The sequence below is a fragment of the Apostichopus japonicus genome, chromosome 15 (assembly GCF_037975245.1).
Source record: "Apostichopus japonicus isolate 1M-3 chromosome 15, ASM3797524v1, whole genome shotgun sequence".
Taxonomy (NCBI): domain Eukaryota; kingdom Metazoa; phylum Echinodermata; class Holothuroidea; order Aspidochirotida; family Stichopodidae; genus Apostichopus; species Apostichopus japonicus.
Window position 1 is genome coordinate 14,783,339 of NC_092575.1, and position 23,183 is coordinate 14,806,521.

Here is a 23,183-nt window from a genome sequence, read left to right on the forward strand (position 1 = left end):
ATTGAGATGAATAACTTCCATGAAGTGACCCATAAAATTGAATTAACAACTCTTTGTTCAGGTTTTAAAACGGGACTATTTGTGATTTATTTTTTTGGAGAGGTTTTAATTGTTTTCCAATTTTCTTTCAGGGGTAGCGCCGATCTCCAGGAACTCCTCTGTCGAGTTGGTACTGGACCCTTCAGAAGCAACCCAAGTTTTCCTCACAACTCACATATATTTGGGTCCCCATGCTCTTTGGAAAAATCAAGACTTGTGGTAAGTCCAGTAACATTATAAGGATGGTGCCCTGGTCTTATAATACCCTGATCGAAGATACAGCCTTCTTATATGATTATTGCTGGCCGTGGCAACATTTTATAATTCTAGTTGGAAATATCAAAGAACTGATTAGCTAGTCTTAAACTGCTTGTATTATGTCTTAGCTATTTCCCCTCATCATGTGTGACATTCATTAATATTTTGTTCATTTGCATAAATTTTTTATGTCCCACAATTTGGATGATAATAATCTACATTGGTTTACACAATGAATTAATTTATAATTAGGGTTTTTAGAACAGATTTCTGAGCCTAACAGGTGGCTTTGGAAAAAATTCTGAAAAACAAACATTCTGATTTTTGGGAGATGCTTTAATCACGAAACATTTACAAGAAACTTGTTCTTTAAAATGATAACCCATCATAAAGTCTACCTTCAAATGGAAATGCAGTGAAGTTCTTGGTCACCATTCAATGGAATTTCAATTCTCTCCCAAAAAAGAAAAGTCTGTTGCCTCAGTTCATCATTGCTTTGATATTTGGTATAGCAAGGTATTTTCTCTTCACTTCTTGATTCCGTTTGGTCATTATGTAGTGTGTTCAGATATTTTGTGTCCATACATTTGCCGTGGTGTGAGATAAAATATTGCAAACACAGTAACTGTTTGGAATTTCACTTTAGTTATTCTATATATTGTGCTATATATGGTTTATATTGCTAAATAATGCAATGCACTTGCATGAGGTCTTTATATTAAAGAGGTGCATCAAGCTGATTAGTAGCCTCCGCATCTAATGACTAGAATATTAAAATTTCAACCTCATTTTCTTATATGATGAAATGTAGGCTAGGCTAGTTACATCCACTCTAAAAGTGTGGTAGTTAAATGTGCTAAGTGATCATATGTTTTTCTTCTGATATAACAGACTCTCTCAAGATTTTATACATCTGCCGAGACATATCAAAAACTAACAAATTGCCCACTGATCAAGTGTCTTCAATTCCAGGAGAAATTAATCTGCATTACATTTTGACCTTTTCTGAACCACTTTCTTGTTTTCATCTCAACCTGTTTTTTTTCTTCTTCTCTTTCTCCCTGCCAAGTTTCAAATTCTCCCCGACTTACACCATACCGACCTCACTGTGCAATCTCTCCAACTTGAGACGAGTCCAGAACTTATCAGGTTTTGTAAATTACTTTGCAAGTTGTTTCCATCCCGTAAAGAGAGAGCCAGACCGACGTCATCTCCGGTCGCTAAGGAAGTCAACGAATTTGAAGCTAGCTTCAAGATGGAAGACTTCAGCATCTTTCTTACCACTAACATCCCCTGTAAGTATTTTTCTTATTTTACCTTTCTCTTCATAATGTAACTTGTTGACAACCATTGAAAACAAATCGGAAAAGACTCCCAATTTATACGCGAACACCCTAACGACTAGGCTGAGGACGCTGATTGTATGTCCAGAGGTTCTAAACCGGTAAGGAAGGTCGTAATTCCACTGTAGGCGTTTCGTCACCTGTATCAAACAATACTAGTTCTGTTTTATTGACATATTTTGCCTTACTCTAGAGATCAAACATGATGCTAACCAACTCGAAATCATTTGTGATTCCTAAAGATATATATTATTTTGGATGAGATTGTACTATAGCATAATATATAAGATACTATTCGAAAAAATTATAACCTGGATCTGGTTCGTGAGGAAGGGTATGTTAGTGATGGAGTGGGGATGGGGGTTCAGGGTATTAACAGGGGGGGATTTTTCCATAGAATTCTGCATAATAAGTTTTTGTTTAGTTATTAATGCCTAATTTCCCACTTTTTAAAAGTTGTTTAGATCCATAAAATCAAGTCCATTGATTGTATGCTACCATCTTTATGCTTGACATTGTGACCTTTCTCTTCTTGATGTTTTGCCCTCTCTTTCTCAGATTCTGTCATCTTTCATGTAGATTCGCTCTCTGCTGGGACTGCAGCAAAGCAGTTCGGTTCAGAAATTGAGGGCACTATTTTACAACGTTTTAGCAAAGTATCTCAGGTATTTCCAGAACCTTTCTTTTCTAATTTTTTATGGCAGTATGTAGCATGGACTTGTGTTGAGCAGCTTCAATTATTGGTAGTACAGTGGATTTAAATCATATCTTGAAGGTGACATTATTATGTTCTTTTGACATGGTGTGATCAGGATTAGCTTATAGAAATGAGTGTAATTTGTATATAAGTTAGCATGGTGTGGCATATAGTAACAACCTCCATGTTATGTCCAGAACAACAACAAAAATTTGACATTGCTGTGTCTAATCGACAATTTAGGCCTCAAAATTGGGGTTCTTTACTGGCTGGATGCCAGTGAATTTTACCATTTGCCAAAAGAACCAGAAAAGAACTGGGAATTTTCTGCCAGTGGACATTAAAGAACCATGTCACCTTCTAAGATGTGATTTTAATCTAATGTAATACCAACATGAAACATTAAAGAACCAGTGGACATTAAAGAACCAGTGGACATTAAAGAACCAGTGGACATTAAAGAACCATGTCACCTTCTAAGATGTGATATAAGTCTATTGTAATACCAGTATGAAACATTAAAGAACCAGTGGACATTAAAGTACCAGTGGACATTAAAGAACCAGTGGACATTAAAGAACCATGTCACCTTCTAAGATGTGATATAAATCTATTGTAATACCAGTATGAAACATTGAAGAACCAGTGGACATTAAAGTACCAGTGGATATTAAAGAACCAGTGGACATTAAAGAACCATGTCACCTTCTAAGATGTGATATAAATCTATTGTAATACCAGTATGAAACATTGAAGAACCAATGGACATTAAAGTACCAGTGGACATTAAAGTACCAGTGGACATTAAAGAACCATGTCACCTTCTAAGATGTGATATAAATCTATTGTAATACCAGTATGAAACATTGAAGAACCAATGGACATTAAAGTACCAGTGGACATTAAAGTACCAGTGGACATTAAAGAACCATGTCACCTTCTAAGATGTGATATAAATCTATTGTAATACCAGTATGAAACATTGAAGAACCAATGGACATTAAAGTACCAGTGGACATTAAAGTACCAGTGGACATTAAAGAACCATGTCACCTTCTAAGATGTGATATAAATCTATTGTAATACCAGTATGAAACATTGAAGAACCAATGGACATTAAAGTACCAGTGGACATTAAAGTACCAGTGGACATTAAAGAACCATGTCACCTTCTAAGATGTGATATAAATCTATTGTAATACCAGTATGAAACATTGAAGAACCAATGGACATTAAAGTACCAGTGGACATTAAAGTACATTACAGAACACACTGACAACAAACATCCATCATAGAATCTGCACAATGTCCGTACCAATTAAAAATATCCCCTGTATTACTGCTCATCATCAGTAATATAATTAGGCTGCTCTCAAAAGCCTCTACCGTGTAAAACTGTTTCTTAATTGAGGAAAATGCCAGTGAGAACTTCATATTTATTCAGACGTTCCAAGCTCTTGTCTTGCATTTTTTTTTTTTTTTAGCAAGTTGCTAAAATTATGAAATTCTAGGCCTGTGCTTATTAATAAAGGATGGATAAAAACAATGTTTTAACCTGTACGTTGTTTTTGTGTTTTAGTGTGCCATTGTAAACAGTTGTTTAGACTGTTGTTAATTTCAAACGTTCTTAGAAACCCCTGAAAATCATACAAAGAGATCTGTGTAGATAAAGTCTGTTGGCTTCCCAAGATAAACAACTTATATACACCATTTAGTCAAATAAAAGGAAATAATGAATCCCTCAATATTAAATGTGGTTCAGAGATGGTATCACCTGGTTGTAGCAGAATCAATGTATATATTTCACATAATCTATCTTAACTGACGAGTTCATAATGGCGTATGACATAACTTTGTGTTAATACGGATTATTTTCTGCCCACCTCACACAGTACAAAGAAATGCCAGTGAGTGCAAAGGGTCGTTACTTCGTATGCAAATTAGCAACATCAAAATACAAACATATCTCCTTGAAACAAAAACCTCATTTTCTTCTTCTTATTATTATTATTGCTGTTATTATTATTATGGTTGTTTTATTATTGTTATGATTGTTTTCATTGTTATTATTGTTGTCATTGTTATTATTGTTTTCATTGTTATTATTGTTATTGTTATTATTAGTGTTGTTATTATTGTTTTCATTGTTATTATTGTTATTGTTATTATTAGTGTTGTTGTTATTGTTATTATTGTTTTCATTGTTATTATTGTTGTTATTATTATCATTGTAGTTAATATTATTAGTGTCATTGTTTTTATTGTGGTTATTGTTATTATTTGTGTTATTGGTGTTATAATTATTATTATTGTTATGATTATTGTTGTTGTTAATGTTATTATTGTTATTTTTATTGGTGTTGTTACTGCTATTTTTACTGTTGTTATTATTGTTATTATAATTTTATTGTTGTTGTTCCTGTTATTTTTATCGTTGTTATTGTTGTTGCTATTTGTTTTTGTTTCACAGACATTTTCATTAAGTGCAATAGAATCCACGCAGGGGAGCAGCACGCTGCTCAACATTAGAGAGATTGACCTCAAATACAACGGATGTACCAATGTAAGCTTTTCTCTTAACCTTCTCCGATAGATTGTTATCATTTTCATGTTCTACCGTTCATTGAACATTTAATCTTCAAAATAGATTACTTAATACATACAGTTCAATGCCATTTCATGTTCATCCATGATATTCTCTCGATTCCTAGACAACGTACCTCTGATTCTCTGATTCATAATACATCCCATGATGTTGATTGTTTTCTCACGTTTCTGATTCAGGAATTCAGCTGTGCTATTCCTGACGGTTTCTTCTCTTCTTGGGATACCACCAGTCACATGACTCTCTTTCACCATTCCCAAGAGTTGGTGCAATTTGGGCAGGAAACAAAAGGTATGAATTAAATATAACTTTTTATTCTGTATTTTCATTTTTGCTATAAAGAGTCATGTACATAACTGATTCTATTCAAGCTGATTTGTCAGCTGGGAGTCAATTTGAGAATAAAATGTTGCATATTAAGACATTTAGTGTCATATCAACGGTTGAATGTGTAAGGCATTTGACTCAGACTGATGCATATTGTAAGACATTCAAGTCAAATCAAAGTGTATCATTGGAAGAGGGGGAAAGGGGGGTGAGGGACAATTATAAAATCAATCCTTGAGTTTGTACGTTCCCATTTTGTTTACACCTCACAATGTGCTGAAAGACAGGAAATTGATATTTATTATGTAAAATATAAAAGTAATTCCACTTGTGTGTTCTGTCAAGATTCCATAATTTTCACTCTACTAAACCCAGCCTTATCAAGTTATTTCTTCTTATTGGTCACATCATAATTTTTATTTAAAATCTTTCAGATATTTCCTTCTGCAATTTTTATTTTGTTTTTTTTGCAAACCTTTTTTGTCTTTTTTCCAGCAATTTTATCGCAACCTCAATCAACTGATAATCAACCTGAGGAACCGCAGACTCCCTCAACTCTGAAGAGTAAATTTACTGATTTAGATGTTTCCATCAACGTCACATTCCTTCAATTCTCGTATCAACTCTCTCAGGCAAAAAGGTAAAAATAAAACTAATTCAATTTGATATCTTTTTGATCTAATTGATGTTAGGTCACTGTGTCATATAGAAAATCTGCAGCATCTGCAAAATCCTGCTCATCAAATAATATAATAATAATTATGATAATACATAATTTTTATATAGCACCAAACAAACTATGAAATAATTCTCGTAGCGCTTAACATAATAATAACAATTTTAACATATATGCATTGGTGAAAAGATACGTTTTGAGAGCTGATTTGAAACCGTTTACGGTATTGCACATTTTTACATGTTCTGGAAGTGAGTTCCACAGGCACGGTGCACTGGATGCGAACTTTCTCAAGCCGTAAGTATGTGTTTTTACTCTAGGGATGAGTAACATCAGTGATGAATTAGAGTAGAGTGAGTAGAAATATAAAAAAAAATATTGTTAATATTGTTATACTTTTGGATTTTCCCTATGAAAGTTGTTTATTTTAATAGTCTTTTGGCCTGTCAATATATTACATTCTATTTCTTTCATTTTGTTGTTGTTGTCTTTTTCTGCAAGGAATTCCATCACGGTTGAGGAGTTTTTAATTCGAAAGGAGAAGGAGAAGTCATTGAAAGTAACCTTTCCAGAGGCTGTATTTGACTTTGAGGGTCATGAAATCATTACTCTAAAGGTAGGTTTCATATGGATATTCATATCTTGCATTATGATAATGTTTACTATTTATTATCTGGTCTTATCTAAGCGACTGGTGCGGTTGTGGTCACTTAAAAGGTAACCTGAAGGCACAAAATTATTTAATTTTTGTCGACCAATATAGAACACTCTAAGCCAGGGGTGGGCAACCTACGGCCTGCCAGTGATTTAAGCTGCTTAGAATTTATCGGCACTAATGATGCTGTCAGGTAGGCCTATTATCCCCATTAATTATCAACTGTACTGTATTGACATTATGTTTTTGTAAAACCAGATTAGTACACACACATATTGCTTGAAAGTCCTCGGAATCAAAGGTTTGAAATCAAAAGCAGGTCGTTGGTTAGGTGCGGCCCTGTCAATCTTTCACTCCTAAAATCTGGCCCATTCATTCAAAAAGGTTCCCACCCCTAATTTAAGCAAACATTTTTGTGGCATCGGCAATAATAATCATTTTTATTGCAGTTACTGACCAGTGCAAATCCCATAATTCTAACTAAACACGTTTTTGCTGTCTCGAAATGTGTTCATTATTTCGTAGTCACTGTTCGATAGTCCTCTTAATTCTTCGTTTAATTCCGCTGATCATTTCAGGCCATACTTTTTTTGAATTATGAATCACTCTTGATGAATTTTCTATCGATTCCTTCAATTCTCTCCAGTCTGCTTGCATAGAACAGCTCATAAACAACGACCATCACTTGGACGTTAGGAAAGGCTATGAACAGCTGGAGTTAGCTAGCAACTGGGGAATGTAAGTTTGACGTTGAACCTATTATGTTTGATATCTATTCTGTAGAACAGTTAGTACAAACTCTGCATCTTGTAAATCCTAGTTCTGATTCTGTTTCTTTAATTTAAAAATAATAAAAAAATAATGAATAATGGACTTATCCTTTTTGTTTCACAATCATCATCCATTGTGTATCATTTTTATTTAAATTGCTTATTTTCATGAAAAACGGAAATGAATGATAAACTCTTTATTGGCACCGTTAAAATTAAACTTAAAAAACCTAAAATGTTCTTAAATATGAAAATGATATATGTGGTGCTATTTTGGCATATAGAAAAGAGTAAAGCTCATGAAAATGTATATCATATATATATTTAAAATGTAAAATCTTCATCTTCATTACTTTCACCTTATATTTCTTACAGTGGCTTCTACACATCTGCCATAGACGTAGTCTTTCCATGGGAGTACGACTTTGCCGAAAATTATAACGAGGTCGGTCGTGTCAATCTATATGTGTGTGACTTGAGAGAGTGACTGTATGAGGCATATTTCATCATGAAATACCATATATCCCTATATAATTGTACACCAGATGCAGGTGTCATTAAAACTTCAAAAACTAGTGAAAACATCACTTCACTTCAGTACTTCACTTCAAAATATCAAAATCTGAAAATTACTGTTTTTTAAAACTCCCTTTCGTCTTGAAAAACAAGATTAATAAACCTGAAAATGAATATTTTGCCGAGATGTTCTAACCGTGTCATACTGTAACATTCTGAAAATTACTGTTTTGCTCATTTTAGTACTCTGTACCAAGATTGTAGCAACTGCAAAAAATTATAATTTTCAGTTACATCTTAATAGGTTAATACATCTCCATAGAGATAAGTTGTTACTTGTTGACATGAGCACAAGTCACCAATGTGTTGTCCCTTCTAAGCTTACATATACCACACAATCATGATAGGTGTGTATCGGCCTAGCCTCAATTTCAGGTAAGGCTTAGAGTAGAGGACTGAGCAAGTTTTGTAATTGTCCGTCTTGTGGTTACCAGAGCTGGTTGTAATATTTAATTATGGTGAGGCAAAATAAATACAAAGGATGAAACAAACGCTACAGAATTCAATTAATTGAAAGAAGTGAGGAGTCTTGTTTGAAACTCATGACTTATTTGAGCAAACTAAAGTTTGGTCATCGTGTGCTGTATCTTTATATGTGATATAGTATGTGTAAAAGTAATTTGGCCTGACGTTTTGATCCTAGCAGGATCTTCTTCAAAGGGTAAATGACAAGTAACAATGACAGAAGGGACAAAAACACGCACAGAATACAGAGAGGAATACAGACAAACACACGCACAGAATACAATACACGCACAGATGTGATAAAGTAGTGACAACTGTCACCTTGATTATTGATCAATAACAATCAATATATCAGTATCAATATCTGGGATAAACATCTATGAAAAAGATTGACGTGCACTTTTTGTAAAGATGTGTTGTGTTGTTAGGAATCAATCCAAAATTATCGAATAAATCATTTGTGACTGATGCCTTAAACATTTTCTATCGTAACAAGGTCACTGACATGTGTAATGGAGTGAGCAACTAGGAAATATGAGAATAGAAAGTGAAGAATTCAAAACAATTTTTAACCATTGAATATTCTACATTCACCAGATCATTAACATCAACAAATGGCTCAAGAAAGTCCATGGAAAGAAGCGTTCTTCAGACAACCCTCCCATTTATCCAGATATGGTGTTACGTTGTCAGGTAAACAAACTCCCGAAAATAGAAAAAAAACTCTTGTTGGTTATACTTCAATTCAGACTTTAAACCAATTATCTTAAATGGGATTTCAGGTGACAAAACAATGTGAAACTTATTTTGAGGAGAAAAATATTCCACACTGCTAGTTGAAACTCCCTACCTCAGTACATTGCCCTTAACTTGTGATACGTTTGATTGAATGTGACATTTTTACTGGATAAACCCTCAACTACTCCAGGAAGTTGGATTACAGTAAGGGGTCTGTGATGTCATCTAGGCAAATGCTCGTTGGAAGCTTTACTGAGGCTATTATAATCTTCTTGTTGATTTATCCATGAAACCTGATACTTTTGAATGTTTGCATAGCTGTCAAAGTTCTCCGTACTTAGAATTTCATCAAAATGTATCTTTTTGAAGAAATATTCCTTTTGTCTGTGGATAAATGATTGACAAATTGTAAGAAAAACATAGACATTTTCAGCTGAAGTGCCCTGATGACATCATCCATTATTCTGTTGCCAGATGCATTTACACAAATATCACTAAATGTTGAAAATTAATATCTTCGAATTTACAAAATGCTATGAGAATTTGGTTTTCACAGTTAGAGTTCAGAAATTATTCAGCAATTTCATTCAGCAATCAACTTTAGCCACTAGAACATCCTTTTAATAGATTTATCTTTATGTGGATTTTTCTTGCAATTTAGAAGGACCATTACAGTTGCAAAAACCATGGGTTCTTCTCGATTCAAAACCCACCTTACTTAAGCCATCCAGGGCCCTGTTTCATAAAAGTTAAGAACATTTTTATCTTGGACTTAAGAAGAATAATCTTCTTAAGATGCAAACTATTTCTTGTTAAAACTTCTTAAGTGACTTACGAAGAATTATTTAAGAAGTTTCATAAGTAATCTTTATGAAATAGGGCCCAGGGCTGCCTCTAAATTTCACTTCTATAATAACTCAGTCATGTATCCCTTCGACCTTATAACTGTTCGTCGTGGGTTTTTAAAGTACATGTGTTGTTGACTTTTGCTCTCTTCTTGACATCTGCGTGCTCTCCGTCACGTTACTGACCTATCGATATTATTATTCGTCTGCAGGAATTTACTTTAAAAATCGGCGATGACCCATTTGAAGTGAAACTTGGAGATAACTACGAGGTAAATATATCCTATAATGAGAGCATTTTGTTATTGCTCATTTTAACTTTGTTTTTTTTTAGTCCAGTCAGGGTTGGCTGGGAGTACTTCATATTATGTCTGACAAAAGCTAGGAAGTTTCACTGAATCATATATTTGACCAAAAAAGCACCCACAATTCATATTTTCATTCAAATGTTTGTAAAGCGTAAAGAGTGTTAATCGGAAACTTCACTGTTTGGTCTCAATCTTGAAAAAGACCAAAAAAATACTTTGTAGAAGTTAATTTATGACTTTTGTAAATGAGCATATATTGGTCAGATTGGTTACAAAAAAAAAATACAACCTTAAAGATATTCATCTGTGATGGTGACTAGTTTAGTCAGATATATAGCATATCATCTTCAGGACATGCTGTTGAAAACATATACGTCAAACCCCACTGGCACCAATACACTGGATATTGTAACACCAAGGAGCAATAAAAAAGCATAGCGGAAATGGGGAGAAAATTTCATAATTTACATCAACATTTTCTCCTTTTCATCAGCTGATGAAGGATGAGAGGATGGAGAGTGACAGGAGGCAATCTCTTCTCGACAACAAAGTGGAAGAGTTGAAAAATCAACATGGCCAATTACTTCCAGGTTTGTTCAAAATTCACTCTTTTGAGGAAATTTTTCCACAATTGAGTGTTCTTAGGGCATGATGATGGTTCCAGACTCACTTTCAAATGATCACAAAAAGTTTATTTAGGACTAGGAGTAGTTAGTTTAAGTTCATCCGGTGGTAAGTAGTTCATCTGGTGGTAAGTATAAGAAGCACAGCAAAACATCTGGGTTTTTCTTGCCCCCACCCCCTGCTTGTCTTCTACCCCTCTACCCTCCTGTCAGGAAAGTCTTATTTCAGTCTAACTTATGTAAATCTTAATTATTTCAAATTTCAGTCTGAAGTATGTCAACAAAATTGTACAATCATCATTGATAGAAATGATTTTTCAAACATTAGTTTACTATTTAATAGACAGTTGTAAGCAGAGTGTGATATTACACAAGGTATTGTGCCTGTATTTTCCCGACAATAATTTTATTCTCTTGTAGCTTCCAAAATTGAGGAATTATACACCTCCTTGGAGAAGAAAAACCTGGAGATATTTGTGAAGAGGTCACAGAAACTGAACAGTACGACACCCATGAGGAAAGCACTGCTTACGCTGGAGATCACCAGCATCGAAATCAACGCCCTCTGTGATACCACCATGAACGGAAAAGAAAATGTCATCAAACACATGAAAGAAATCGACCATGCAAGGTAGAAAATCAAACTCGATGATCGTCAGTAAATTGTTTCTATATTATAACCTGCTAAACTTGCTAAGACTTTTCAAAAATTCTCTCCTTGAAGGTCTGACCATCTGAAAAGGATCGATATAACTTTCCATGTCTTTTATTTGTTGTTTATTATGACCGGGTTTGAATTGATAATTTGTAAATTGATGAGAGGACTAATTCTGATGTAAGAAGTGTTGCACAAAATGTCATTGGGTCCTCTGCTAGAAGAACACTTGGTGAAAAGGCCTCTGGGAGTTTTATAATTAGTCCCATTGATTGCATATTATTACTATTTTTATTATTTGTTTCATCACATAGTGTAACAAGGTGAACAAGACAATATAACTGCAAATAAGTAAAAAATGTGAAAGGAAGTAAACTAAGAAACCCTTTTGGGCTTAATCAAATAGAGTACTCCCATGAAAGAAAATAGATAACCTTAACACCTATAAAAGAACTACCCCCCCCCAAAAAAAAATAGATAACCTTAACATATAATACCTATAACAATACCCCCCACCACCAACCATATGTGAACCAAGACTTTTATATGTAATAGTCAGAGCCTCTTAGAGTATAGGGAAACTCAATAATGGAGTTGTTTTTCAGGTCTATGTTGGGTTTTTTGAAAATAGATAAACCACAGCTAGAATAGTAACACAGAATATGAATAATAAAGATGTTCATTTTGTTCATGATGACTCAAAAGAAGATGTAACAGCATCTTAATATTTAACTTTAGCCTTCTGTATTTTGCCTTGGTGATATGGGAGGGGGTGGGGTGGAACAGAAAAATTATGGGCATGTTATTTTTTGCAAAGAAAAAGCAGGCTGAAGTTATCTGAAATGAAAATATGATTAATCCTAATAACATATTGACTGCAATATTCACAGTTATTTTAAGATATTTAATTTTTTTCTTTCTTTCAAAGTTTAATCCTTCTTCATTCTCTCGTTTCCTAATATGTAGTCGCTTTCCCGAGGGCGGGCTCGACTTCACCACTCTCTGGTGTCGAATGGTACAAGGTCATCTGAAAAGCTTTGACCTTAAACTCCGAGACTACCCTCAATCTCTCTGGGTCATCAAAGACATGCACTGGTGGGGTAAACTCATTGGTGCTGAGCAAGTAGCCAAACCAAGAGGTAAGTTTCCAAAAAATCGTTTTACTGGAAAAATATTAAACAAGGATTCCCAACAAAAATCTAACATATGAAAGATTTGGACAAAAACATTGCAAAATCGTGCATTAATGAGGTAAGCTCACCCTACCAGCCTAACAATGCACATTGCACAATCTAGGTACAGGTAAAGGGTTAATATGTAATCTGTCCGGCCCTTTTGATCCAACAATGTTTCTCTTTGACCTTTGTACGAAAAAAAAAACAATACAATTAAATGCCATACTGGCTCCCCTGACATCTCTCACTGGTTTTGCAGAATCTATATCACTATTACTTATGGTATTTTTATGTCATATGTCTATATCAGGGTTTCCCTAACTTTATGCCCCCACGAACCCCCTGTGGATGTCAGAGTTGTCCGCGAACCCCAACCTTTCGAGACACGATCTGAGTCATTATTATACTATAAAACGCATAACAGTGCTTCGTAAAAGATCAAGTTCATAGTGTAATATTGTAATGAAAAAAAAACAAAGAGTTTGTCGATAGGTACGACATTTGTACATTACTAAATTATATGATATATCAACTTGTAGTTCAACAAAAAGTGCTCTAGTTTTGACTTTCAGAAACGTCTGACAAACCCCCTTGGATGGACTCACGCTTCCCCTGGGGGTTCATCCACCCCAGTTAGGGAACCCCTGGTCTATATGGTTCTTAGCGTGATAAATGAAAACGATTCGAACTCTAATTCCTGCTGTAAATGTTATATTTTATGTCGCATATTGTGTAATCTCTTGTTCATATTACATTTTTTTTTAGCCACAAGAGAAGTGCCAGTGGAAGTACAGGGTGTGTGGGGTAACGACACAGTTATCAGGAGTATGCCACCTTTGAAGTTTTTTCATGATCTTGCCACAGGTAGGTAGTATCAGGTTCTTCTCACATCTCAATCAGATTTTCCAAAATAAAAAAATCAAATTTAAATAAGATTATTTCACTGAAATCTTCTTAAAATGTTTTGTAATAAGAAAAAAATTCACAGCTTGTTCTTGTTAATAACTCCACTGGTAAATTTATTTTGCCTCTAGGGATAAAAGAGGTTAGTTTTATCTTTGTTCATTTAACCATGCAACCTCACAGCATGGCTGGAGTGAACAGAAACATCAAAGAAGAGCCTGTCAGCCGACAAGCCATTGGTCTTGTCCCAGCAATATCGAAATCTAGTTGGTTATCGACCACAACTACATTCACAGCCTGCCGTGTGTAGTTGACGTTATGCCTTTCTATTGACAGAAGAGAAAATAGAAGTTTCACAAATATCTAAACAGGTTATTGATCTGGGTATCACTTTTATTCCAGGATTAATTCAGAAGAGTTGAATTCACATTTCCCGAAATACTTTGTTTATTTTTCAGATGTCAAAGAATGGAGGTTGGCCTGGGGTCCAAGTTTCGAGCCAGCGTGGGCCCAGATCAACCTCTGTCTGAACCTTCTGAACAAACCGTCCGTGGATCCCAGTCCCCCGGTGCCGTTCTGGGACAAGATCCGCCACCTCTACCACGGCCGTCTGGTCGCCTCTGTCGAACAGATGAACCTTTACTGGTTGGCGATGAAGAATCCGTACCAGACCACGGAACTCTTAGATTGGGAGTGGAAAAACTGTTACATAGATTGGCAAAATGGTACGTCCTAATCAGTCTCTTGAGATTAGATTGAAATTAAGGTTAGTAATTGTCCAGCTGAGATGTTTTCTGGTCACTATTCTCATGGATAATCTGGGTATGTCATATAGATTAAGATATGTGATGTTCCGGACATGGAAAAGTCATGCATTAGTATTTAAAGAAATGGCAGATAATCATGTAAACATCATGGATTATTCTAAAATACATTGCATCAGGCAGCCTACCAGGGAAATTAACCAGACCTCTTGTTTAATCCCTTATTGACTTATAACAACCTTCTTCTAATCTACGGAAAGCAGCTTAGCGGTGAAAAGGTCATTCATAAAGCTAGTACATTATCTGTTCATGCAAAAGTTATAAATTTCGTCAGTGATATATATATATGATCTTGCAAGAAGGAAGAGCCAATCGTGCATGAAAGCTATAAATATGGGCTAAGTTTATGTTCGATTCATATCACTACAGACACATCTTGCATCATTTATTTTTAAATTGTGAAAACCTCAAAGTCCAAAATATCTACATATTGTGAGCATATATATCAGCAATTCAAAAGAGTGTTCAAATTATCACTGATTATCTGAAGATTATCGGTGAAGATTTTACCATTTTGAATGCTCTTATTGTTTGGCAATGCTGTCTTTTAGTTATTATCCGAAGACAGAATTTTATAAAATAGGTGAAGTCTTACTACACAGGATTAATAATACAATGTAGCTATATTTTATATTTTCTTTGTATTTTATCTTTTATGTTTCTCCAGCTCATTTCCTAATAAAGAGCGATTTAGACATCTTTGTCAGAACGGCCTCGAAATACGATGACGTAAGGTTGCTACATCTGCCAAATGTTAAGTTTGAGTAAGTGCTTACTTCAAAACCTCTTCCACCCAATTTATTCTGACAACAGGTTTTGTTAAAATGTTTAAAGGTCAAGTGACACGTAACAGATTTCCTTCAAACTTACACAAATTGAAAAGCTACATATCAAAACCCTATATTCCAAATTTGGAGTTCCACAATTGTTTCTTTGCTGTTTTAATTAAGTTAATAACCAAGCTAATTCCGTAAGATAATGACGTCACGGGGGGAACCGCCAATGTTACCAAAGCTAGATATGCCTAATATGCTAACCGAGATCAAAGCCGTTAACAATACGTCACGAACAGTAAACAAAATATCAGATGAGAATGGGTGCACAACAGTACAAGAAAGTTTCGTGTTCGTCAAACACTGTATACAGCGATAGCTTAGTACCAGTGCACTCAGCCAGCCTAGCTGCCTAAGTACAGATTGGCTTGGACCTTCGAGCGAATCTTATGTGTGCAGTGCGCCCTTCACCAGTTGAAGTTTCGATTCCTATCGCCTATCCGCGCAACTTGGACTTGGAACACCAACAGCTCGCCGTCTACAAGACAATGCCGTTCCTTCTCTATTTGGAGAAAGTATCTTCAAATCTCGAGGAGATATAGAAACAAGTAGACCAGTAGTTGTGAAGCTGGATCGGAAAAGAGTAAGTGTATTTTCTGGCCTAGGCCTACTACAACAAGGACTAACTTGGTATTATTACTAACTTACAGTAGGCTAATTCTTATAATTTCGTTCAGTTAGTTAGGCCCTAAATTAGGTACGGCGACGATAAAGTTAGGCGTAGGCTAGGGCTATATTAACTTTTATCTGTGGTACATCATAAAAAATCCAGAATAACAAGCATAAGATGTTTACATGTCATTTTGCCCAATATTATAATGTGCTCCCACCTATCTATATACTCAGAGTCATAGCTCATATGTTTCACAGTAAATGACATCCTTATATTTTGCCATTTTTGTTGGTAGGGCTGCAGTTTTTGTTACAAGAGAAAACGCTTGTGACAGGTACTTTCAAATATATCAAACTGCTTTCTTAAATGAACTTTCATAACTTCCTTGTTATTTTCTTTCCCAATTTTCAATACTTAGATTAATCTAGAAGCTGTTCCCCAACCAACTGCAGTGAAAATAAAGGCAGGATTCTGCAGAATGTACATCTCCATCTAAAGGTAGCATGATCTTATAGACATGTGCTTGATAGTACCAAAAAACAGTTGGGAAATGGGGGAGGGGAGGGTGGTGACAGGCATTAAAGATTTAAGTAGTCAGTTTTGAACGGGATACAAGGAATCTGCACCAGTAAAACATCGAGGCATGTATATGGGGGGCAAGCTACCAGACAAAAAGGAGGCAGCAGTATTACGGCCGAAAGGTCCCCATAAATAGGCTTTAATAGAGTGATGGATGGGGAGGGGGGGGGTGGGGGAGAAAATGTGGTACAGAAGTGTAAGCTAGGGTAATACAAGGAAGAATGGAAAACTTTCATACATCTATAGAGTATTCTATAGCAGAAGTGAGTACAGGGGCCAAAATTTTAGAAACAGTACTCGTTGAAAGCAAAATAGCAATTAAAACTGCACATCGGGCAGGCTGACTAGGGGATAAAATACATTGTATTTTATCCATCATATCCGCCTGCCTGACGAGAGTGGTTGAGGAGGCTATACCTGATGGCTTCACAGGAAAATATAAAGGCTACATCTATAGTTACTGAGAGAAGGGAGATTACATTGTAGTTATACTATATGAAACCAAGCTGAAGTCATTTGCAATGCTCATGGTGTGAGTGGCCCATATTTTTGCAGCCACATAAAGCAGGAGGATATGCTCTCCTTCAGAAAAGATAAGTGAACCATCTAGGCAGCTGACCCCTGTCCAAGAGCAGCCTACTGTATGTGTGTGGTATAATAAGCGTTTATTCTAATTTTCAGTGAATGTAACACATGTATGTAGAAGTCCAGTGTTCACTGGTCCCCCTACCACCATTGAAGTTGTTGACTGGACCAACAGAGACAAGAACACCATCAAAGCAACCAGGGCCATCTCACAGTGGCGATGATGGTCCATCTGCTGCTGTGGCATCCACATCGGGATACACCGAAAAACCGCCAGGTAGTCCGGACTACACTCCATCAGTTAACTCATCTGAACATGACAAAGATGACGCTTCAAGGTAATTTTCAAGATTGATAGTAGATTAGTCTGGAAAATCAATTGGTGCCATAACTTTCTGGAAAGAGGATCATTATTAATTTTGACACCAACACTGTGGGGTAGTCTGGAATGTGTGGTGAGGCCATCAGTCTTTACTTCAATTAGCATGTACATACTGTATCTGGTAGAGTTGTCACAGCTGTATGTGAACAAGAAATAAAGGCACAAACAAGTAGTTGGATTTAACAGAGTATATTATATCTTAACTTGGCTGGATATCTGCTACTGAATACAAATGGTGAAAGTAGCATCTTATACACTCTTTTACCATGGATTACAAGGGGATGAGACAGGATGTTACTCTGTCCACATGTTTACTTTACTACATAAACAGTGGTTAAGCTACTGAGACAATGACCACACATCCTGCTGAAGATTACATAATCCATAATATTAGGTGCACAAACAGGTGTAGGGTTTTTGTTGTAATCAGTAAAAAATATATTGGAATTGTTCAGGCACAAGTTGTCAGGTAAAACCTGACCCATGTATCCACACCAATTGAGGTGTACTCAGCTGTCGCCTTAGTTGGGCATCCAAAGACTTGACTAACAACTGTGCCATGCCTATTGACCGAAATGGAGTGATTGGAATGCCTCTATCTAAATGGTATGTTTTTATGAACTATTATTATAATATTCTTCATATCTTTACTATTCTACAGATTATGTATGGGAACTTCTTGACTACTTGCAACAACTTCTGCAGAAGTGGAACTCTGGGAGAGGAGTGTCCTGTTCCTGTCAGAAAAGAGCCCCCACCACTTGCAAGCTCCTATGTTCATCCGAACAATGAGGATGCCATAAAACAACACCGAAGCAGATTTCAAAAGCTTTGCTGAAGTACTGTAGTTGATGGCCTCCCAATTTCTAATTTTGTTTCATTGTAGTGGGGAGCAATCGACTCTGTGAATCGTCTCTTCACATGTTTTGGCACAGCTGCAGAGCAGTGTTAATTAACAGGTCGTTACCAGCCTTTAGGGAAGTTGCTAAAGTTTTACATTAAAGTTTTACTTACATCTGGTTGCCATTGTAACTAACTATTAGTAATGATAACATTATATTTAAAAAAAAAGTTCCAATGACAAGTATTCCTCTCTAGAGAGCTTAGACTTCATAAATATAAATTTCATGCTGACTTACTATTTGTATGCAACTTTGGTGTTTCAAACATGTTGCCAATTTTTTGTTTTTCTCGAAAAGAGTTGACAGAAATTTGCTGTTTGTTCCCCGCATGGGATAAAATGTGATTTTTTTTATCTCATTTATGATCAAGTAATCTTGATATTCCATGGATTAATGAACAATTTCAGATTGATTCTCATTACACTTTTATTAAAATGAAAGCCTAAGCTCTCCAGATCCCATTGACATAGTGGTTTAGGGTACTTTATTCAAACTATTCTTCTATTTTAACCTAGTATATTTGAGATTTCAATCCTCCAGATTTTGTTGGCAGGCTACTAGAAGTGACAGCTTTGCTTACAAGAGAGAATACATACAAAAAATTAACTTGAGTTTTTATTATTTATTACTGTTATGTACTTCCCAAACTTGAAAATGTAAAATTTCATCCAAGATTGTAGTTAATACCATGAACCAGAAAAATGTAAGCTGGAATTCCAAAATGTTCACCATTCAGCCACAAAACAGACAGGACTGAACCCTGTTTCTATAAAACTTTGCAGAAATGATACTATGACTTGGCATAAACAGTCCACATTCTCACAGTCTTGATAATTTAAATCCTTCATACTGTTCAGATGGTAAAGCTTCTCTAATCCTCCTTACTGCATAGGATGGGAGAACAACACAAATCTCCTTCCCTAAAAACTGCTAGCTCATCCGTGCAAGTTGTCTGTATGCTGTGTGTCTGTATTTCCTGTAAAATAATCATATGAAAACCAGCTATAAAAGATGAAGACACACAAAAGCTTGGTAGCCATCTGGGGACGTCAATTTTAAAATAAATTTCTATATGATTTCCAGAATTTGCTTGGCCCCTAAATCTGCCTCCCCTAAAGTAAGCCTAGCTATGCCATTTATACAAACTGATCATTGTATCTCGGGGACTAAAATTTGTAAATGGATCGTGCACAAGCATGGTGGACATTTTTTGTGTGGCATTTGGTTCCATGGCTCAGTGTTAATGACTACTATGTCAGTCAGCATGATAAGGGTTAACCTCAAGGGCATTACACCAGTTTTTGGACAAAATGACCTAATCAGAAGCAGGTTTTGAACATGGTGCACAAATTTTCTTGATCAAATCTATATCTTAATGTTATTCCTTTCACAATAAAACAAAACTATGAATACACTCTCTGTATTGTTACATCTTTCAACAGCAGGTCAGAGCAATGAATAAAGGTATACAACAAAAATTTATGTAGTCTATACTTTCTCTTGGATCCTGTTTTCCTGTGCACGTCCACCATACTGTTGACGGTACATGTAGTAGGCTGTCTGAAGAAACAATGGGTTCAGGCACATAGCTTCAAAACCTGGGTGTAAGGTGATGCATGCAGCACCTTCTTCATCCATCACAGTCCTTACTTATCTATTTCGCTGCAGCATCTACACTCCCTTGCTGTAGGCATCACAGCACATTGGCCACAATGACACCTGTAAACAATACAAACCAGTTCAAATAATAAAGAGCCAATTCGATGACTTCATACCGACCTCAATTATTGGGGCATACTGTACTAACATGTCAAAATAGAAAAGGGGCACCTCTGAAGGGCAATCTACCATTGAAGCTCCTTACAAGTAACATCACTAGTAAGGAGGGGGTAGCCTCTTCTTAGAAGTCTTGCCTCTGTTGGGAGAATGCTGCAAAGGAAAATAAAACAGGCCGATGTTGCCTCGTTCCAACTCTTTCCCACTTCTGAATCCATTCCCTAGATTGAGAAAATCTGGTTATGAAATTAGCTCAAGCAGAAATGACAAAAAGCTGGTGTGAGGTGCCACCTTCTCCATCCCCCACCCTTTCCCTGATTTGTGGTAACTTCACTAATTTGCCACTACAACTGCTAGGAAATTAATAATAGGCCACCTCTGAATTTGTTGTGCACTCTTCCAATTGGCTCCTTAAATCTACTAACCAAATGAAATATGTCTCTGTGACATGTTCCGGGGCATGTGCTGCCACAACTTTTAAGGAAAATAGTAACTTCCTTAACTTAACTCGACCGCACTTTCATGTTAATTTTGCTGCCCCATCAACAAATTGGCTAGCTAAGAGTATGAGCAAAGTTAGGAAACATTTATCGGTTCTAGGCCTAACTAGTGGCACAACTATCCTATATACAGTATAGTACGCTAGGCGTAACGTTACCGTTGTATTCCGTCAAGACGATCAATTTCGACATCGCTGTCCGATCCCGCTTCCTCTTCGCTGGTCTCCGGTTCGAACATGTAGGGAAAAACTTCCCCACGATCGTCCACCATGTCCTCCATTTCCCTTACTTCTTCGCCGTTGCTATCTAAATACTGTGTGTCAATGCCACCGGCAGCCATTTCGCGATATGTATGAGCTATGCTGTGCTGTGTATATATGCGTACTACAGTGCGTGTATAGAAACTGTATGTGGTAGCAATATCGTATGCGACGATATCATTCACTTTCGACTTGGTAAACAAATGACGTCATTTGTTTTTGGCTTTCCCTGAACGAGTCAATCTAGCCGATTTTTGCGGAGTTTATGTTGCTTGATAGGAAGAAAATGGAAGGAATTTATGAAAAAAGAAGTCAATGGATGTTTTGTTCGATGTCTTATGTATAAATTTGTGATTTTTCATCTTAATCCAAATCTTAACTTTCTTGTAACAGACTGCTGAAAAAGGTAATATTTTCGAGAAGTTTGAGATTTCTACATACCCAATGCACTGCGCAGAACATATACAGTTTGCACTCTTCTGCGCTCCCCCCCGTGACGTCACTGAATCTATTACGTAATAGTACTTTTTACCGATTTCTACCCTTTTGGAGACGGAAAAAAATTGCGGTGTTGGGTTTTTGTTAATGTAAGAATTGTTAAGTTTAATATTATGTAAAGTCAAGTCTACGTGTCGCTTGACCTTTAAATTACTTTTGAAGCCATAGTTATGGCACTGTTATCGAAAATAAGCATCAACCTCACCGACAGTAGCATGGTATTCTTAGCACAGAGATAACAATAGAAAAGTAGGTACAAACTTGAAAAAAAAAAAAAAACATTTGTCTGAAACTTAAACATTAACTTTTTGACACAAACTGGCCATCAATTTTATCTAAAATGCTCAATAAAGTACCTTCTTAAATATCATTGACATTATGTTGTATTATTTTGTACCAACTTATTATGATACTCTTTGTGATGGCAATTGTTATATTACAAACCAGAAAGTGCAATATTAAAAAACATACTTGCAGATCTTTGCTGCTAATGAATGAATTGTTTTAATAAATGGAATTTTAATTATCTCGTTTATTTTTTTTTTTGATTTCTTTGTCAAGAATCTCATTGGAATGGTTATGTCAGGGAGATCCTAACGACCACCATTCTGTGTTGGTCTGCGCCCCAGACAAGATTCCGGAATATTCTTCAAATCAGGTATAAATTCAGGTTGCCATAAATTCCTATTAAGTCATGAATAAATACAGAGCATAAGTAACTTCTCTCGTTTTCAAGTGCAACTCAACAGAAGCGAGTCTGCTTTAGTTAGTTGTATTTATGTCACAATGGATGAGTAATAATATCTTGACAGGGTCCGTTGCTATGGGAAACAATGAGACTTCTTTAGCCCAGACCTAACACACTTTCATCGCAGATGTTCCAAGCCTGACCTCCTTGCCTCATAAGAATTGTGGCTGAACTTTTGATATTGTTATTATTACATATGTTAATTGCTAGTAATTTGCTACTTCTTGAAGATTTTTTTTACAGAAACACAGGCAACTGTCTTTAGGTTAGGATTTAATACACTGTACTCTGTTGCTATGTAGGCGCCTTCACCGCGTATTTAACGTTTAGATACTGTAATGTCTCAAATCTGCCTGTTAGGTGCGATTGCCGCACATTTGTTCCTTGGAGCCCAAACAGGCTCGAATGAGCATTATTACGTGTAGATTTAGTCTATAAGGGAAGATTTGGGATAATTGGTAAAGTATATATAATGTGTTGTAAACAGAAACACTAGGGTAACCATTTTTACGGTCAATAAATAGCTATTACTGATTGGCTGGAATGTTGGTACAAGTACAACATCAGGAATTATGAGTACAGGTAGTACTCCTCTTGTTATGAGTACAAGTAAAAGGCTGTAAGCTTGAGTACAAATAAATAATCTTGCACCAGAAGCTAGGATAGTTCTTCAAAATGTCCCCCGAGTACAAATTCATGGTTGAACCGTGCCAGAATACCAGTGTTGAGCTCTACAGGTTTCTTCTACACCGTACTTGGAGTCAATTTTTTGCAGCTATTTGCTACTAACAAAGAGATAATTTTGGAGATTTATCATATAAAGAGTGTTTTCAGGAAATGAGATTCAAACATGTTTTAAATTACCATGCAGCCACTTTCCTTTTTGCTTCGTATATTGTATTGCAGACGCATGATTCCTACGCAGCATTCAGAACTTACAATCTCAACCTTAGTTTGAACCTGGACATCAGGGGACACAAGAAGGTAAACTATAAACAAGCTATAACAGAAATGGAAGTAGTGAT

General features: G+C 35.9%; 1 protein-coding gene and 1 long non-coding RNA gene across 4 annotated transcripts in view; both read left to right on the forward strand.

The window, feature by feature from the left end:
- Positions 1-23,183, forward strand: part of LOC139980510 (bridge-like lipid transfer protein family member 2) — a 67,510-nt gene that overhangs the window by 16,583 nt on the left and 27,744 nt on the right. For both annotated transcript variants that reach the window (XM_071992189.1, XM_071992190.1), the window contains exons 16-34: positions 132-258; positions 1,367-1,592; positions 2,199-2,305; positions 4,808-4,900; positions 5,122-5,233; positions 5,765-5,909; positions 6,447-6,561; positions 7,247-7,338; positions 7,746-7,815; positions 9,009-9,104; positions 10,207-10,266; positions 10,796-10,892; positions 11,346-11,556; positions 12,547-12,719; positions 13,521-13,619; positions 14,117-14,383; positions 15,150-15,246; positions 21,972-22,068; positions 23,065-23,142. In XM_071992189.1, the coding sequence (XP_071848290.1) occupies positions 132-258; positions 1,367-1,592; positions 2,199-2,305; positions 4,808-4,900; positions 5,122-5,233; positions 5,765-5,909; positions 6,447-6,561; positions 7,247-7,338; positions 7,746-7,815; positions 9,009-9,104; positions 10,207-10,266; positions 10,796-10,892; positions 11,346-11,556; positions 12,547-12,719; positions 13,521-13,619; positions 14,117-14,383; positions 15,150-15,246; positions 21,972-22,068; positions 23,065-23,142 (2,362 nt within the window). The remainder of the gene's footprint in view (positions 1-131; positions 259-1,366; positions 1,593-2,198; positions 2,306-4,807; positions 4,901-5,121; positions 5,234-5,764; positions 5,910-6,446; positions 6,562-7,246; positions 7,339-7,745; positions 7,816-9,008; positions 9,105-10,206; positions 10,267-10,795; positions 10,893-11,345; positions 11,557-12,546; positions 12,720-13,520; positions 13,620-14,116; positions 14,384-15,149; positions 15,247-21,971; positions 22,069-23,064; positions 23,143-23,183) is intronic.
- LOC139980514 (uncharacterized) lies at positions 15,310-19,680 on the forward strand. Of its 2 annotated transcripts, XR_011797570.1 has the most exons (4): positions 15,310-15,898; positions 16,347-16,426; positions 17,189-17,430; positions 18,136-19,680. It is a non-coding gene; the product is annotated as an uncharacterized lncRNA (long non-coding RNA). The 2 variants fall into 2 exon arrangements; XR_011797569.1 differs by having other exon boundaries at positions 15,310-16,426.